The sequence below is a fragment of the Fistularia commersonii genome, chromosome 11 (genome assembly GCF_037954325.1).
Source record: "Fistularia commersonii isolate RoL2024-O1a breed Wild chromosome 11, RoL_Fcom_v1.0, whole genome shotgun sequence".
NCBI classification, from domain to species: domain Eukaryota; kingdom Metazoa; phylum Chordata; class Actinopteri; order Syngnathiformes; family Fistulariidae; genus Fistularia; species Fistularia commersonii.
This window is the reverse complement of record NC_141294.1, coordinates 14,102,241-14,120,940: the sequence shown is the minus strand read 5'-3', so window position 1 is coordinate 14,120,940 and position 18,700 is coordinate 14,102,241. Positions and strand designations below refer to the sequence as shown.

General features: G+C 50.6%; 2 protein-coding genes across 6 annotated transcripts in view; one reads left to right on the top strand and one right to left on the bottom strand.

The window, feature by feature from the left end:
* The first annotated feature begins 6,785 nt into the window (after nucleotides 1-6,785).
* LOC147229602 (uncharacterized) lies at nucleotides 6,786-12,083 on the top strand. Its single transcript, XM_086155146.1, has 9 exons — nucleotides 6,786-6,976; nucleotides 7,482-7,527; nucleotides 9,705-9,779; nucleotides 9,921-10,058; nucleotides 10,153-10,197; nucleotides 11,430-11,459; nucleotides 11,541-11,615; nucleotides 11,700-11,745; nucleotides 11,892-12,083. The coding sequence occupies exons 1-9, from the start codon at nucleotides 6,851-6,853 to the stop codon at nucleotides 11,914-11,916; spliced, it is 606 nt and encodes a 201-aa protein (XP_086011272.1). The 5' UTR covers nucleotides 6,786-6,850; the 3' UTR covers nucleotides 11,917-12,083.
* Nucleotides 12,084-12,845: 762 nt separating this feature from the next.
* The window catches only part of LOC147229601 (uncharacterized), an 8,956-nt gene continuing 3,101 nt past the window's right edge, over nucleotides 12,846-18,700 (bottom strand). For 4 of the 5 annotated variants that reach the window (XM_086155147.1, XM_086155148.1, XM_086155149.1 and 1 more), the window contains exons 2-8: nucleotides 18,311-18,368; nucleotides 17,919-17,957; nucleotides 17,532-17,564; nucleotides 16,800-16,868; nucleotides 14,844-14,912; nucleotides 14,723-14,765; nucleotides 12,846-13,831 (exon numbers count right to left, since the gene is read on the bottom strand). In XM_086155147.1, coding sequence (XP_086011273.1) covers nucleotides 13,786-13,831; nucleotides 14,723-14,765; nucleotides 14,844-14,912; nucleotides 16,800-16,868; nucleotides 17,532-17,564; nucleotides 17,919-17,957; nucleotides 18,311-18,359 — 348 coding nt within the window. In that variant the 5' untranslated portion in view covers nucleotides 18,360-18,368 and the 3' untranslated portion in view covers nucleotides 12,846-13,785. Of the gene's footprint in view, nucleotides 13,832-14,722; nucleotides 14,766-14,843; nucleotides 14,913-16,799; nucleotides 16,869-17,531; nucleotides 17,565-17,918; nucleotides 17,958-18,310; nucleotides 18,372-18,700 lie in introns of all 5 variants that reach the window. The other variant, XM_086155151.1, reaches the window with a different exon arrangement.

Sequence of the window (18,700 nt, the reverse complement as noted above, 5' to 3'; positions counted from 1 at the left end):
CTCCAGGAAGGAACCCGACGTCTGCGTTTGAAAGACAAAGGAACCTTGACTGACGTTTGACCCCGACATGGCCGCCGCTGGCCGCGAAGATGCGTTTAAAGACAACGGGACGCGCCGCTAGCTAGCTAGCATCATGTAAAAACACGACTCATCTGTAAGGAGATGAAGTTGATGAGATACGGTGACGGAGAACGTCGTCTGTGAGGAGGCAGGAGAAGCTCACGGGGATTCGGTGTGACGGACGAGGCGTCCGAAGAGTTCAGACATGAAGTGGAGCAAAGCTACATTTAGCATAGCATTGTAGCATCAAGGGTGGAGCTAGTTAGTTAAGGATAGATCATCAAATAGCAACTCCCTCAACCTCCTTCACCGCCGCCGCCATCTTCAGCTGATGATTAATATACTTAAACACTTTATTTCTTTACATTCTCTTTTTTTCTTAGGAACATTTTTCTTCTTTAAAAACAATTAACAAAACCGGATTCTGGAACGGATTCATAGCGTTTCAAGTCATTACAACGGGGACTTTTGTTTTGGTATGCGAGCGAACAGAGTTACTGTCAAGGTGTGGCTGTAATTCATTGGACGACGGACGACACCGCAAGAAGAAGAAAAGGCAACTGTTAGAAAAAGTGAAAAACCGCGTGTGACGACGCCACATTAGCTGCTTTTGCACTGGAGGAACTCTTTCTTCAGGAGTTTGGTTGTTCCTCGGTGCCTTCGGACAGCAGAGGACCCAGAGGTCCCAGAGGTGCTTCCTGACCGCTGGAACCCGTCAAGCCGAGCTCATTTCTAGACACTTTCTTGTGGTCACTGGTTGTTTTCTTGGTCCGAGCTCCTCTTTTCTGCTCGGTGGTGCGCCTCGCTGCCTGCGGCGACGATAAAACCAAAAGGTTAGGCTCGGTCCTGGAAGCCACTTCAACCCGGCTAGTTCTTAGCATCTACTCTTAGACACAAAAGCGTCTCTAAACAGAAGATTGGCTCTGCTTCACCTCAGAAACCTTCCCCGGCTGCTGCGTAGCCCCGTTTTTCCCGAACGGAGTCGTTCGGCCGCCACGAAAATCCCCGCCGTTGCTCCAGGAACCTGCGATAAGTGACCAACTGTTGCGTCTGTGAGTCGTTTATAACACTTTGCGCGGTAAGCTAAGGTATACCGGGCGCCGCTCCACCGAGTCATTCCTTTCCAACTCGTTGCTTCGGCCCCGCTGACTTCTCACCTCCACTGGTGCAACAGCTTCTTGTCGTCCGGCCAACGCGAGCAGATAAATTGCAGGAGTGTTCTGTCCCCAGAAAAATACCCCATTGTCTCCCGATTGCTTCTCAAGGTTCAAGCCCCCGCTGCTCTACCTGGAGAAAGGCCAACACGCCACCTGGCTGAACCCGCCTCGCCCTCCGGCCTGCACCCCAGCGCCGTCCGACCCACTGGGCGAACGGCGACCGGACTGAAATCACAATCGGTAATTCACCATCTGTCCCCGTCCTGCCTCCTTAGGGAGATGCTGCTCTACGTCCTCCTCCCCTGCTTTGTTCCCAGGGAACTGGAGGTCGTATCCAGTGGGTCAGGAGCTTCTGAGGTGGAGCAGAGAGCAGCAAGAGGCCTTATTTTCTGGACCAACATGTCATGGCACCGCAGGAGAAAGTGACTCCATGTTGTAGCCGAGTCACAGCGAGTCCTTGAGTAGGAGCTTCTTACGGTTCCTAGAACAGGGGCGGGTAAACTACGGCCCGCGGGCCACATCCGGCCCGTTGGTGTTTTTAATCCGGCCCGCCGAAGATCAGATCCATCGAATGACCGGATCAATGAATGCGGGAGCTCAAACAGGGGATTATTACATTATTAGAGCTACTTGAGATCACTTGAGAATTTTCCTGAGCTGAATGACACCGATTGGCTTCGTGATTTAGCCTTTACGGCGGACATACCGACACACATGTACGAACTGGACGTGAAGCTACAAGGGAAATGCAAGCAGACGTCAGCGCCCTCAAAACCAAGCTGGTTCCATTTTCAAAGCAAATGTCAGACAAATGTCAGGGGAGTTTGATATGTCCTGTTAACGAATGTTTTTTTTTTTTCTATGTATGGTATCTTGTATCGTGCTGACCCGGCCCGGCTGTCAAATTTTAAAAGTCAAGGCAGCCCCTGAGCCAAAAAGTTATCCCACCCCTGTCCTAGAAGCTTTCTTGGTGCGGCAGAGGAACCGGCCACCTTGTATCTTCAGTAACTCCTTCCCAGAGGCAGGGTCTTTTTTTACAGTTCCATAGGAACTCCCAGGATGGAGGTGCTCAGTGGAGCCCATGATAACAAATCTAAACGGTCGGTGCTCTTCTGACCCGCTGGACGCTCGCATTAAACGTACTGAAACGACCACCTACGTGACCGTCTTCAGTCCCCGCCGCCACTGTAGTGTTGTTTCCATCGGATTCCCACAGTTCTTAGCGTCTGACATGTGGGCGGGACCTGTGAGGACTTCCCCTGCAGCTCTGCACCAAGTATGGAACGCTGTGGACGGTGAGAACTTTGGTCTTGTTCTCACAGCCCAGGGAGTGAGTGGAGTGAGTGGAGTGAGTGGAGTGAGCGGCGCCCTCAGTGGGGTCGCGGTCCTTGCAAATGAGACCAGATTCTGATACAGGCAAACTTTTCTTGTGGGCGTGAGGTTTTGGTTTTCCAGAGTCTCAAACAGTCGATGTCCAGGATTGCGAGGTGAGGTCCTGCTCGCCTCAGGGCCCAGAAGTTACGCAGGTTCGGAGGAACATCTCGGGTAGGTTGAAGTTCTCCGGACGCTCCGGGAGGTCCGTCCAGGAGGCGGGTCGGGCGGGTCCGAGCTCCCGGGTTCCTCCTCAAGTCCACCATCGCCCCGCCGTGGACGCGGAGTTGATGGTTCTGGAATCGCAATCAGCACGTTGGAACGTCTCACAGCACAAACTAACATCTTTCCTCACAGATATCGAGCGTCCCCGAGCATCCCGTGCCTGCATATGTTACGCATTTAATGGAGCCCCAAAAAAAAAAAACAGAAAAGAATTTTCACCGGGGTACAAATTATTGGAAAGAGAGAACAAATTGAGGAAGGGAATACGAAATATAAACATTTAACGAAGCGGCCGGTTGCTCTCGCCGCAGAATACAGAATGATTATCATGAGCAGATCATTCATAACTCATGGCTATATCTCATTCTCTAATTGGCTGCAGGCGTCTTCGGCGCACTGCGGCTGTTTATATTTCATGTCTCAAAACTTAATATTTTAACCGAAGCGGTCGCTCCGCACAATCTGTGAAATATGCTTATTGTGAATTGTTAACAATGTCTTTGCAGCAACCATAGAAACGGCGAGCGCCACAAAGACCAGCTGATCCCAGAGCGCAAGGACAAAGGCTGCACTCTGCCAGCCGGGGATGAATTGCGGGCTTTGTGCGGCGCAACAGACCGAGTTTGTTCATCTTTGGTTGAGTAATGTCGCACACACACACACACACACACACACACACACACACACACATGCATGCATGCATACCAACCAGCCGAGGGACCAATGCCAGGGAAAAATCATAGTTATGGATCTACACATGGATGCTGTATATGGAGTCTCATTTGTGTGTGTGTGTGTGTGTGTGTGTGTGTGTGTGTGTGTGTGTGTGTGTGTGTCGGCCCGCCACAGTCAAAGTGTCAAGTGACTCTTGAATTGTGTGACCGAGTGAACGGCAGACAGATATTTCGAAAGGTGGGCTGCAGCGTTTCCCGTCGCGTCCTGACGAGTGACGCATCCGAATATAAACTGCGTCAGATAAAAATACTGAAATAAATCTCGGTGTGCATATAGAGGCCACACTTGTCTTTTAAAAAATATAAATAAAAATAACAAAATTAATATGTGTGCATATAGAGGCCACACTTGTCTTTTAAAAAATATAAATAAAAATAACAAAATCAATATGTGGGCATATAGAGGCCACACTTGTCTTTTAAAAAATATAAATAAAAATAACAAAATAAATCAATATGTAAATATATAAGCCGCACTTGTCTATAAATGAAAATATAAATAAAAAGAATTAAATAAGTCTATCTGTAAATGTATAAGCTGCACTTGTCTATAAATAAAAATATAAATAGAAATAAGTAAATAAAACTATGTGTAGATATATAAGCTGCACTTGTCTATAAATAAAAATATAAATAAAAGTAACTAAATAAAACTGTGTAGATATATAAGCTGCACTTGTCTATAAATAAAAATATAAACGAAAATAACTAAATAAATCTATGTGTAAATATATAGGCCGCACTTGTCTATAAATAAAAATATAAATAAAAGTATCTCAATAAATCTATGTGTAGATATATAAGCCTCACTTGTCTATAAATAAAAAGATAACTGAAAATAATTATATAAATCTATGTGTAAATCTATAAGTCGCACTTGTTTACAAATAAAATATGTGTAAATATATTGTCTATAGATAAAAATATAAATAAAAATAACCAAATAAATCTATGTGTAAATACATTGGCCACACCTGTCGATAAATAAAAATAAATTAAAAATAACTAAATAAATCCATGTGTGGATATATAAATTGCACCTGTCTATAAATAAAAATATAAATAAAGATAACTAAATAAATCTATGTGTGCATATATAAGCCACCCTTGTCTTTAGGCCGCAGGTGTCTGCGTTGTAGCATGAGATATTTACACAGAATTTTTTTTTTTAACTTTTAATTAAATACATACTGGCGACATCCACATATACATAATGGAAATGCTTTTTTCCAAACAGTGGCTGTAACACGGCTGATGAAAGAGATGAATAATAAATAATAATAATAATAATAATACATGGGATTTTTATAGCGCTTTTCATGACACTCAAAGACGCTTCACAAGTAAAAAAAAAAAAAAAAAAAGAAAAAAAAAAAATAATAAGACGAGCAGAAGTCCATTTTCTATCCCCTCTTTGTCCTGCAGCTGATCTTCCTCCTGCGCACCAAAACCGTTAAAGTCGTCTTCGTCGGCGTCGGAATTGAACGACCTCGGAATTTCACGTTCATGTCATCGGTTCGATGCGACGAGGCTAAATGTTTTGGCGGCGTGAAGCTCGTTAGCCCAAAATAAATCCATAAATTAGCCTTATTGTTGTTTAATTCAGAACGCGCCATTGAGATAAATACAATTGCAACTCAAATTAATACTTATATGTATTTATTATTCTACTTTTATGGTCTTATATACCGATGAGCGTCATCATTAAAATAAAGGGTGAACTTATGCAAAAACTGTTCTGTTGATTTGGAAGAGCATTTGCAAGATATAAGCGGTGTCAGAAGGCACGGCGGTGCAGAGCTGCAGGGTGAATCCATCCAGGTGGAAGCCGCCTCTCGCCCGATCAGGCCGAACACGCCATCATCGGATGCTATTCTACGTTCAGGTGTCACTTCTACAAATGGAGATCTCCTGAACGTCTGCCCAAACACCCCGGAGCTGTTTTAGATCCAGGGTTTGATAGCGGAGATGAATGAATGAGTGGAGATGCTTGAATTTGGAAGCGACATTTTACACAGCATCTGCAGAGAAGTATGTTAGACTGGTGCAGGACATGTATGCTCGCTGTGAGACAGTGGTACGGTGTGCTGTAGGGGTAACAGAGAAGTTCAAGGTGGAGGTGGGACTCCATCAGGGATCAGCTCTGAGCCCCTTCTTGTTCGCAATGGTGATGGACAGGCTGACAGATGAGGTTAGACAGGAATCTCCATGGACCATGATGTTTGCGGATGACATTGTGATCTGTCGTGAGAGCAGACAACAGGTAGAGGAACATCTAGAGAGGTGGAGGTATGCTCTGGAAAGGAGAGGAATGAAAGTTAGTCGCAGCAAGACAGAATATATGTGTGTGAATGAGAGGAACTCGGGTGGAACGGTGAGGCTACAGGGAGTGGAGATCAAGAAGCTGGAGGATTTCAGGTACTTGGGGTCAACAGTCCAGAGCGTAGGAGAGTGTGGAAAAGAGGTGAAGAGATGGTCCAAGCAGGTTGGAATGGGTGGAGAAAAGTGTCAGGGGTACCAAGAGATGGAAGAACATCAGCCAGAATGAAAGGAAAGGTGTACAAGACAGTGGTGAGACCAGCGATGATGTTTGGACTAGAAACTGTTCCAATGACCAAAAGACAGCAGGCAGAACTAGAGGTTGCAGAGATGAAGATGTTGAAGTTCTCTTAGGGAGTGACCAGGATGGAGAGGATCAGGAATGAGTCCATCAGAGGAACAGCACATGTTAGATGTTTTGGAGAGAAGGTCAGAGAAGCCAGACTGAGATGGTTGGGTCATGGACAGAGGAGGGATAGAGAATATATTGGTAGACGGATGCTGGATTGGAGCTGCCAGGCAAGAGAAGATTTATGGACGTAGTGAGAGAAGATATGAAGGTAGTTGGTGTGAGAGAGGAGGATCCAGAGAAGAGGGCTAGATGGAGAAAGTGGACTCGCTGTGGCGACACCTGAAGGGAAAAGCCGAAAGAAGAAGAAGAAGATTTTAAATAGCATCTGCAAACTCATCCTCTCCGTCTCCGTCCGTCCACCGGATCTCCTGTTTGGTTCTCAAATGGGATGGTTTTGAATAGAGGACAGAAGAAACCCCTCTTTTCGCTCCAGAAAAAAGTGAATGAACCACCTTCACATGCTCCACAAACAAGGAGCCGTTTTGACGTTTGTGTGATTTTCCAACAGACGAGAAGAGACGACATGAACTGAAAGAACACAAGAGGAGGAGGAGGTTCGGTCGAGGAGAAGGAGTGGGTGATCACGAGGCCGAGAGGCAGGAACAGAGCTCGGGCTGTTGGATGAGGAAGTGATGGCGAGCACATGGGCGCGGTCGGGCGGCTGGTTCCTCAACCGAGCTTTCAGACGCCGCACGCACGACCGGGCATCCGGAGCCATGGCGCCGCCGAGCCCGGCCTCGGACGCCGCGAGGACAAAGGTGAGTCGGACGCCGACGCTTCGGGTGGATGATTCCGACGGAGGAGACGGGGCGGACGCTCTGGAGCGAGATGAAGACGGACGCGACCCGGCTAATCTGAGCTGTCACCGCCGTCGTGGCATGCGCCCGTCACGCCGATCCGGGTCAGAGGTCGCGGACGGAGCGCGCTCAGCCGCGCCTCAAACTCCCGAGGAAGCCGCATCTCAGGATCTCCGTTCTGCTCGGAGTTGTTTTGACGCCTCCTCCGCGGCCGCTTTTTAATCGGTGACGGTCGCAAACTCGCAAAAAAACATGGCGGGGTTTGATAAGCGCTGATGCAACGGCTCAACTTCCTGTTTGGGCAGAGGGGGTTTGAAAGGTGGAGATAAATGAGTCGGGGTGGATTTCGCCATTTCTAGTTGTTCTTCTCCCGGCGGTGTTTCTGCTGCTTCTGCAAACCGACGCCCTCGCCGGACGCCGTCGCGGTGAACCTCTCTGACCTTCACGTCTCCCCGTGTGATTCCAGGTGGGAGCGGCGTGCTTGATCTTCCTCCTGACCGCCACGCCACTCGGTGAGATTCATCTAATAAGAATCAGAACGATAATCCTCAAATCCCCTCCCTTTGGACTCCCGCCTTCACGGGCCGATCATCTGCTTCCATCTCACCTTCTGACTCCCCGTCCATAAACCTCCTCTCTGGTCTCCAGCGTCCTCCTCCACCCCTTCCTCTGTCCACGTCCTAACCTTCTCAGTGTGACCTTCTCTGATCCTCCTCGCCCGACATCTTCATCCCAGCCCCTCCTCCTGTCTTCTCTAAACCGATAAAAAACCCACATCTGATGTTTCAAGAAAAAACAAACAGAAAATCACCAGCCCGATGTACTAATAGCAGAAAATGACACGAAACAGAAACGCTGTAAATTCGGCCGAGGTTCTCCGAGGTCCTCAGCTTCCCCTGAAGCACATCTAAGGTGACGTTATGGAAATTCGACACCTCCCGAGCCACTTTCAAGTCCTACAACGTGAGTCGTGTCCTGCGGTGCAGGTGGGAAGGGGTTGCTGGTGTTTCTTTGGGTTCCACCGCCGTCAGAATCCTTGTTCTGGAACCCTGGAGGAGCAGCACCTCGGGGGGGTTTCCCCTCCGACACACTCAATCATTCGCTTCCTGTTTCCTCCTCGGGGCAGAACACACACTTCCTACGCGCCATAAATCTCCTGGCTTTCTTTCAACTGCAGTGGAGTTCTTCTTCGCCCTTCGGCCGCCACGGAAATGTTTGCTTCGATCCTGCGGCGGCTTTGCAAACACCGGTGCGTTCAATGTCGTCCGGAGTGTGGGAAAGCAGAGCTTCCTCACGCCACTGACTCACAGGCTCTGCATAAAAAGCACGGCTGACTTTTACCAATTGCTTGTGTGTGTGTGTGTGTGTGTGTCTTTATCTGACTGCTGGCATTTAAATGCCGCCCTTCTGTTTTCTATTTCTGTCATTATCTTGTTTCTTATTTGTTTTGGAGGGGCTGCTGATAGCCGAGCGCCGGATCTCTGAAGGCTCCTGCAGTCGCACAAAGCGGACCTTCTGACCTTCACGTCCGCAGGGTGTCCTCGTTTGTCGTCCTCCATCCTGTCCTACTACATGTCGGGGAACTCAACAGAGCGGCCAGATTTCCCAGTCGCCCCTGAACACCACGTGGGTTTAGAGATAATAAAAGCGCTGGCTGGGCCCCCCGGCTGCAGAGTCACCTTTATTACATCTCCGGTTCCTCCTGCTGCTCAGGAACATGCAGACCAGAGGGTGAACGGTCGAAGGTCCAGGATGAATCCGAGTGCAGGATAAGCCGACGAGATAGTGAATGAATGAATTGGACACACACACACACACACACACACACGGTGGTGAGGAAGAAACGTACCGGTTCTGCATCCGTAACCAGTGTTTCCGTGACGCGCCGGGTTCGACTTCCTGCTCACATTTGCATGAAATGCTGAACCTCACAATGTACACAAACCACTCACTGTCTGACTCACCGTCACACCAATGAGTCATTTCCTTCGCGTCCGGCAGCGTCTCGCCCTTTCTGACGGGCGTCAGCGCCGGGTTCGTCTGAACCTCTACCTCCCGGAGGTACTTTGAGGTCCACGTTCACAAGCTACCGGTACCTTGGAGCAGCAGACTCGGAGCGGGATCTTCTTCCTGAGGAGATCGTTTGGCGTCCGTAGCTCCTGGAGACCTTCTACCGGTCCATGGTAGCCTTCTTGGTGCGGTGTTTCGGCAGGACGCTCCACCTCACCCCTTCGTTCACCGCCTCACCCTTTCACCCGTGATGCCCGAACTCTATCTTTTTTATCCTTGTTGGTCTCGGCCCACTCGCGTCCTGCCTATTTTTGTTTATTCCTTTTATTCGTGTCGCTGTCATAGTCACTTTATTTATGTTGTTTGCTTTTGGTTGCTTATTTTCACCCTATTTTCTTTCCTCCATTCTGTTGTCCATTCTTCTCCTTGTTGTTGTCGTTCTCTTTGGTGTCTATTTATTTGTGGATGTCCTTTGCTATTTTCTCATTGTCTCTATATTCATATTTATTGACACTTATAACTGTTACGCTGCTGTGACAAAAGAATTTCCCCCGTGGGGATCAATAGTTTATCTAATCTTATCTTAAAGGCTCCCTGGGATTGGTTTTCTCCGTGAAGTGACTCGCGGTGACGAGACGCCTTTTCTGTCCTCAATCCTGTGGTTTGTTTCCTCTGGTAGCCTGCGGCGCCGCCACCCCAACGCTCGCAGATCACGTGACCACGGCGACGTTCGCATCGGCCGCCGCGTCCACAGGTACGGACTTTACGTTGTGTCATGTTCGAGTCCTCGAGCAACGCCGAAGAACCCAGGTAGCTCCTCGTGGTCTGGTTAGCCGTGAAGGGGTGAAAGCCCTGCACCGGACGAGGCGGTTCAGCGTTTACCGTTTGATTCCAGGAAAGACAGTGACGCTCGCCAAAGACGTCACCTTCTCCTTCAACGCTACCCAAGCTCTGGAGACCACCAGCCATGTTCTTCACACTAGAAGTCCATCGCGGGCCACTAGCGCCACCGCGGAGAGTCGCCCGACAACAGGTAGCCTAAAGATGCTAGCGGTGCTAGCGTTGTTTTTAAAGGTTTTCAATCGCGACGTTCTCAATGAGTGACTTTAAATCTGCTGTCTCTTCAGCCAAAGAGATGACGACCAGCAGAGCAAGAAGACCAGCCCCTCCAGGTAACTCCTCTACCTTCCCAAACTGAGCTTACATAGGGCTTTTATTTCGAAGTCTTGGTTTTTTAATTACTGTGAACAGCTGAGTCTACAGAAGGTGGGGAGCCACCATGCTGGGTTCCAACGTGAAGGTGTCAGCAAAGGTTGATGTTCTTTTGAAGGGATTGTGGACCAGCAGGAGATGGGTTTCGCTGCTTCTGTACATGTGAGGACAAACAGTTTAGAGCCAGACCTGTCAGAACTATTGTTGTTGTTTTACGCCATGTCGAGGCATCCATCCATCCTTGTAGACAACTGGCCAGCCATCTTCTGCCTCTTGGGTGAGGCCTCAGGAACTCTCTCAACACCCCCTTGGTCCAGCTCTAAATCCCAAGGTCCCTTTTCTCAGAGAGAGAGAGCTGAACCCTGAGGAGCAAACTCAATTCGGCCATTTGTATCTGGTTCCGCTGGTCACCACCCACAGCTGGTGATCGGACGAGAAGGTGGGAACGCACAGTAGGCCCGCCGGTAAATCGAGCTCCTTCTTCACCGATGCTCATGAAGATCCTTCAAGTCCTCCATCTGGGGTGGTATCTCACTTCACCTTCTCCCCAAGCTGAGGATGACGGGCGCTGCTTCTCATCCCAGCTTCTTCACATTGGTGACTCGCAAACCTCCGTCCCCCTCCTCTAATCGGTCGCTACGTGGGTTAGCATGGAGGTTGCGGGTGGATTTAAATATAATTATAAGATCGTCAGCGATGTTAAGCCCCCGGTAATTGCTGGGATCAAGTGCGCATTTCGAGAGAACGAGGCCGAATGTTGACATACCGTGAAGGAAAAGTCTCTCGCTTTTTCAGAGGCGTCATGGGACTCAGGGAGGAGATGATGCAGGGGGGGGGGGAGTCGGGAAAGTGTTTTGCCGCCTCGGTATCTGCAGGGGGAGCCTCCCCTGCCACCGCCGGGGAAACAGAAATGCAAAAACGAGGGACGCGTCAAACTGTAGCCCGGAGTCAGAAACATCTTCCCGACTCCACTGTCTTTGGGGGTTTATCGCTAATGCTAATCTTCCGAACAAAACGCCGGGGTGGCTCATCTTTTTGTACCCTTTGTGGGAACAGGCGGGCGACTCGGGTTCTCAGACTGTTACCGCAGACGCCGACAACGGCTTTCACACCTGCGCCGGGTATCTTCTGTTCTTGCGCAGGGACTTCCTGTGTTCAACACTCAACTCACCGCTTCCCTTTCCTCTTTTAGTGCCGGAGAACGACGAAGACTTCGTCTACGGTAGGAGGTTCTCCTGAGCACATCCAGCCCGCCGCAACGGCCACCGGATGCTTGACTCTTTTTTTTTTTTTGCCCTTCCAGATTACAAGTCCCTGCGCGTCGCCGGACTGACCATCGCGGCGCTGCTCTTCCTCATGGGTATTTTTGTCATTGGCTGTAAGTGATTCCGAGCTTTTTGCGACGCGGTCTTTGGAGACCCTCCCGTCTGAAACCCCCGTTCTGCTCCGTCCACCAACACAGGTGGGAGGTTCTGTCGGAAGTCCAGGTGCCACAAAAGGTCATCCAAGTAAGCATCACGACGCTAATCTTCCATCGCCTTAACCGATCCAGCGCTCGTTTTCACGCCAGGCTACAACTTGGCGTCGGTCCTCAAGAGTCCATTGCAAACCCCGTTGGACCCTGGTCTCTTCAGGCGCTCTGTTTACTCGCCAGGTCATATCGAGTTGGCCGCGGGTAGGAGAGGACGGTGGAGGTGCGGGAAGCCGGCGAGATGTCCACCGTGAGGAGGAGCACCAAGCTGGTCCCTGGAACTCTTCTGTGCACCCTTTGACCGACTGCATGCTGTTGAATAACAAGGCGAAGGTGAATAAATTGAGAAAACAGGGTGACCGCTTTGTTCAGTTTGATTTCTGCAGAAAACGCTTTTGTTATTCCGGTCCTTCCATCAGGTCCTAATGACCTTTGTGTTTGAGAACCAATCATACGCCCACGGGTGTCTCCTCGCAGCCTCCATTAACCAAAGGCCACAGATGAAAAGGGGAGGAGCCGGTTCTTCTTCTGCAGTTCCTCACGTTGCAGGACGCAATGATAACACGGCTCGGGGTGGAAGGTTTAAAACACCAATAAAAAGGGAGGAATGACCTGGAGAGGAGATGTTTGAAGGTCAGCCCCGACAAGATGGTGCCAATTAGGAGGTGGAGATGAAAAAGGTGAAGAGTTTTAGGGACAGCGGTGGTCCATACGGTCCAGAACGTTGGAGAGCAAAGAGATGAAGAGTGTGATCGAGCAGGTTGGAACGGGTGGAGAGAAGAACATCAGCCAGAATGAAGATGGAGGTGAAGAGCAGCCGGGGTCGTCTGGTTTGGAGACACTGAGAAGAAGACAGATGAAGGAGGATGGAGAGGACCAGGAAGGACAGGACGTGTTAGATGTTCTGGAGATGAAGTCACGCTGAGATGGTTGGAACATGGGATGGAGGAGACCTTCGGTAGGTGGAAGGATGCTGAGGCTGGAGGTCTGGAGGAAGACCAGAGCAGAGGTTTATGGATGGATGGAGGAGAAGAAGACGGGAAGTTGGAAGGAGGCAGGTGATCCCCTGAAGGTCGAAGAAGATATTGATCGGAAACGATCATTAATATTCTTAAAAAAAAATGACACAAAAACCCATTTATTTTTAAGTCAAAATTTATTTATTGCGGCAATAAAATACAAAATTTTGCAAAATATCTTTACATGAAATCACTTTGGCGGAAGAACGCCGCCCTCGGAAGCAGGTGGACGGCGGAGGAGACCATCAGTCCCTCCATCCACGTGGAGGGACGGCGTGGAAATGTGGAGTTCGGTAAATAACATTTGATATATCGAAGGCAGGAATCTGTAGATACTGTCAGACGAAGCCGGCGAGATGCCACCAAAAGACCAGGCACGGAAGTTACCATCGCGGTTTTTCCGAGTAGTGTTGCGGCGAGGAGGCCTGGCGTCCGGGACGTTTGACGCCGACGGCCCGCCGTCTCTAAGCCAAATGTTTCCCCTTCAGGTTTTCTTTTCTTTTAAAAAAATACCAGGACCAACTTGGGGTTTATTTTCCCTGAAATGTGGAGATCAAGCGCTGACGATCCAAAGTCCCTCGTCACCGGGACGAAACGACGGCGCAAAAAGGGTTTTTGGGGGGTTTTTATTTATCTGCAGGACGGGATTCATTTCCACTTAAACAAAAAAAAAAAAAAAGGAGAAAACCCCCTTTCCTGCCCCGGGAATAAACGAACTGGCTCGTTGGCGTGCCGATGGTATCTCGCCGCCCCGCTGGCGTCCGATGTGTCTAAACAGGCCAGGAGGCGTGGAAGCTTTTCTGTTTGTCACGGGAGGATAAATCGGGGGCAGTCGTGGATTATAATCCCCCTCAAAAACAAACAAAAAGGGGGAGAAAAAAAAGCCCTAATCGGCGCTGGTCGGAGGAAGATTCGAGTGTAGAACCGCAGCGGCAGAAGGAAACGACGCCTAGTGATCTACAGGTTTACTTTTCTTTTCGAAGCAACGAGCTTAAGTGGGAGGCCGTTGTGCAAAAAAACGGGAAGGTTATTTTTTTTGGGTTCTGCTTCGCCAGGAATTAGACGGCCCCTTTTTGGTCCTGCTCAGCCGGCACCGAGTAAATCCTGCAGATGGAGAAAACTCATGAGTCAAAACTGGAAATAAATCACGTCATTTTTTTTTTTTTTTAAGTGTTTTCAAGCCGCGATACAAAAAAAAAAAATTGTTGTAATTCAGGAAACGCTGGTGGTGACAGGTGCACGCCGGCTACGTCACGTTAGCTCATCCCCAGGTGAGGCTTCTAAACCTGGCCGGGACGGTGTTGATCCAACAAGTCGGGCGTTGCCACGCGATTAAGCGTCTTTTCAACGGAGCGATCCGTCGGCCCCGGGGGGGCAGACGCTAATCCCGCAAAGGAATTTAACCCCTAGCCGGCTGGGGTCTGAAATCCGCCCCGCTGTGCTCCGGATTTTGAAACCTCCCGGCCCGCGGTCGCGGCCCGCCGGATGGCAAAACAAAAACCCGTCTCCTCCAGAGCTTCTTCTCCGAACCCGTTCTGGCGGTTCGACTCGCCGGCGGCTCTTTCTGGAAGATGGTTGTCAGACGAGAATCAAATCTACTTTATTTTTTCCGGGACGGCGGGTTCCCGCTGACGTCGGGGTGCAGGTCGGGTCTTGTCCCGGCGGGAGCGACGGGCCCGGCAGCGCTCGCTGTCTCAAGGCTATTGTTTGACGTACGAGATGGAAAGGTTGAGAGCGTTCAGCGCTGGAGGACACGGCGCTCATGCTATGCTAATTGCCGAAACATGTCTGGACGGGCGGGCGTGGGTGGGTGCTAGCGCTAGCCGCCCGCCGCCGACGTGTTCGTCCTGACGCTGCACAACATGGTGAAACTTTTTGCCGAGTTAGCCGCGAGGCCGTTAGCAGTCGGACGGGTTCCGAACCGGCGCGGAGACCGCTGTCCAATCAGAGGGGAAGGTAAAGTTGAACGTAAAGTTGACGCGCAGATGGACTCACCCCTGCCGCCTGGTGTTGGCGCGACGTCTTATGATGATGGCGGCTGTGAGGGAGACGAAGAGCTCAGATGTTTATCAGGAAACGCAAGGGACGGTCGTTTTTAGCAATAGCAACTACTTACCGACTATAGCTGCGATGGAGAGCGCCACCACCGCCACCGCCGCGATGATGATGATTAGGATGAGCTGATCTGCACACGAGAGAGAAGTTACCCGCTGAGCTCCGGTCAGATTTTATTCCGCCTTCCATGTGGAAACACGCTTTTAGAGGATCCGCAGAAACCCGACTTTCCTCCCCGTGAGGAAGCGCTCGGACAGATCGCGGATCTACCTGGGCGGATCTCCGGGGCGGCGGTGGGAGAACGAAGCCGAGGTCGACAGCAAGAGGTGGAGGAGAGGGTCGGAGGCGAGGGCACCGACCATCTCTCGGCACCTTCGCCAGTAGCGCTAACATGCTAATAGCTCCGGCACGACAGAGCCCGAGGACTACGTTAACTCGGGAGCGTCCAAGCTATCGCCCACGGGAAAATACAATACGAGTCGCACATAAAGATCACAATGACTCTGGTGGGCTAAGCAGTTTGTACAGGAGGTGGAGCTGCTGTGCTCTGCAAAACAAGGAAAAGCAAAGAAGCTCAAACTAGCAAGTGGAGGCGTGAGATTTCAGACACGGAGGCAGAAAGAATACATCTTCACAGAAGTGATGGGGAAGTGCACTAGATTTGCAATGAAACCATTGCGGTCATGAAAGATTACTATCTACGAAGACACAACAAAACCGAACACCAGACTTGTATGTCTTATATGAACTAATGGCGGTTAGCTTGCAAGCTCAACAACAAAACACAAGACAACTCCACAATCGGCAGCCGCGAGGAAGGACGACTCATAACTCAACAGACGCCGGTTTCTGGGAAAAGCTGAGTCATTCAACAAGGATGAAGTAGTGGAAGCTGCGCGGAGTTACAAAAGATGGGGCGCATAGGAATGGTATCCACGGGTATGCTTTGCACAAAAAGGTGCGCAGGAGTGGAGGTGAGGCGATTAAAGTGGAGTGTGTCATCAGACAGTCCACCTCAACAGCGTTGTGAAAACCGTAGACGTCAATCGCGCCCGAGGGCCGTCTGATTTCGATGCCAAATCCTTCGCAGTTGGTTAACCTGACATTTTTAGACCGTCTTACTCATCACCCCGAACAAGAGTCTAAAAGGCGGGGACCAGCTTCTGCCACCGCTGTGCCTGCAGAGCCTCGTCTTTTCGAGACACGAAACGCCTTGTTCGAAATAAAATGCGCTTTTCCGGAGACTCATTTTTCTGTCATCGCGTCCCTCGTGTCAGAATTCAATCGGCTTTTCCGAGATTTTTTTTTTTTTTGGGCCGACTTTTCTCGCCTCCGTTCATGGCGGATGCAGAGGAGGCTGCAGTTAGAGCTGATCGAAATCCACCCCGATGATTTTTCTGAAGAATCGATATCGGCTGCTCTGCCTGCCAGACTTTCACCTAAATTTGGAAAGTTTCCTTTAAGGCGCCGCCGCGCATAGGAAATGACGAGTCTCTTCGGCCGAGCATACATATCGGAGCAAACTTTTTCTCTTTTACGTCGGAACAAAAGTAGGCCGAGAACTAAAAGCACGGACGGCGACGCCTGCGACGTCCTTCGCATCTCAACCACCTCCGCTGGTTCCAACCCCATCCCGTTCATCTCCGAGGTGAGTCGTTTTCACGTATTCATTAAAAAAATTCACTTGAAAAATTTAGTTGCGTCAAATTGCCTCTTTCAAATGAAGTTTTTCAAGCCAATTTCTTTGAACGACAAGCTTAAAACCGGTTCTTCTCTCTTATTCTAATTCAGGCCGGTGAAGACGGATCCGTATCCCACGTTCGAAGGCGTCCGAGGCGAAACCCGATACAAAAAGTACAATCGAAAGCCAACGATGACCAGATGAGACTCTAATTTAGCATAAATTTCACCCATCGAATTGACCAGCGGTGAGTTTCTATGCCCGGTAAATCGTCCGCATCTCAGTAAGTGAGGATCTGCTTGGACTTCACCGCTAAAAACAATCACCAACTCTTACCTTTTGTTTCTCCCACAGCTTTGTCTGCCACGGAGCGAGGGCCTTCTCTCAGCAGGACGTCCGAGGACACTGGAGGAGCGATCGCACACAAGTTAGGACGCCGCCATCGCGGGGAAAAGCTAACCGGTTAGTTTTATTAGCATCGCTCTCGCATCTGCCCAGAGGTCGGGGAACTGGAGTGTAGTTTAAGAGCCACGGCCGCGGGCCGAGCTTAAGCTAACCAGATTAGTTTAAGCTCGGTCTCCGGGAAAAGAAGGAACGCCGACGGAGCGGCGGCGGCGGCGGCGGCTTCCAATTTTTTAGGGTGTTTCCCCCACTCGCGAATGTAACAACATTCATTATTCTGATTGGCGCGCAGATCATCCCCAAGGCGGCGGAGAGAAGGTTGAAGCTTCTGCGCCGGCTTCTTCTCGGGGGCCTGAACGCCTCTTTAATTCCATCAAATGTCCATCAAAGCGGAGATGAGGATTGACGGGGGACGGCTCGGGGAGCGGCCGCAACGCCGAGGTCGATTAGCCAAGCGGCGGTCGGGGGGGACGGAGATGTTCGGTTAGCGCCTCCGGGCGGCGCCGCTAATGGACGCCGTTCGAGGTTTAACGTCCAGGCGGAGGCGCACACACACACACACTCCGTGCACAAAATAATGGCGGAGGCCGTTACCTTCGTACACCCTGGAAAGCTGTGTGTGTGTGTGTGTGTGTGTGTGTGTGTGTTGGTTCTTCCTGAACTCACCCTTCGTCTCGAATAAATCCTCGTCATCCTGACCTGGAAGAGACGGAAAAGACGGAGGCGTGTTAAGACGCTTCCCTCCGGCCGAGCGTTCTCTCTTTCACAGCCCGGCTTTAGGTGCCGCCCTTTGGTAACGTTATCGATCGTCCGGCGGGTTATGAAGTTAGCTTCCAGCCGCTCCGGGAGCGCAGGAATAAAACAGGGGATAAACAAAAAATCAATACGGTGCGCGCCGAGGATAAACGGCGTCCGGGAGACAGAGCTCGGCGCGGCTCGGAGGCTCCGACCTCCGTGGAAACGTCCGGAGTTTGACCTCGATCCGGGACCTCGCGTCGAACGACGCGCAATTATGTTTCCTCCGCTCGGCCGACGGGAGGCGGCGTGACGTACCGTCCAGGATGGCGGATCCCTCGGTGTCGTCGGAGAGAGCTGAGAAGGAGCACAGAGGTTCACGTCAGCGGGGAGAAGATGATGGAAGGTGGCTTTTACCGCGGGGAGTCAGATGTTCATCCCGGAGCAAGCTAGCTCTCGCTCGCGCTACTGTTTTCTGAAATAGCAGCGGGTAATTTCCCCGCGAGTTTCATTTCTACTGTGCGGCGACTGTATTTTCGGCTTCCTGCAACCTTTCATGTCGTACATAATTGAGTCGCGGTTGCAGCTTTCGCACGTATGTTGCTGGGTGAGCGGAAAAAAAAAAAAAAAAAAGCCACGCCTGCACATGGATGCACGGGTGCTGATTAGATGTTTATCCACTGGAAGGCGGCGGCGAGATGAGAACGTACCAGTGGCGGCGGCTGGCAGCAGCAGACACAGGAGCAGCAATCGCATCATCTTCAAATGCTGCTGGGAGGAAGAGGAGGAAGTTAAAAATATCCGCTATCGTCGACGCGCGCGAGATCTTCATGTTCGGAGGCTGAGCGCTCGCCGTTCCCGCTTCGCTCGCGCACACGAAGCCGTCGCAACTCCCGCGAGCAACGCGACACCGCGGGGGCGGCGAGGTCAGAGCGTGGACGGGTTTTTTTCCCACGGCGCTCAGCAAAATGGATTCCGCCGCCGTCGGCATTTTCCGAACGGAGGAGCCGCGATAAACGGAGCGGGTGTCGCTCGGAGATCGGGCTTCCTTCGGCCGCCGCTACGTTTCTTATTGTCCGAGCGAGATCTCGCCACTTCCT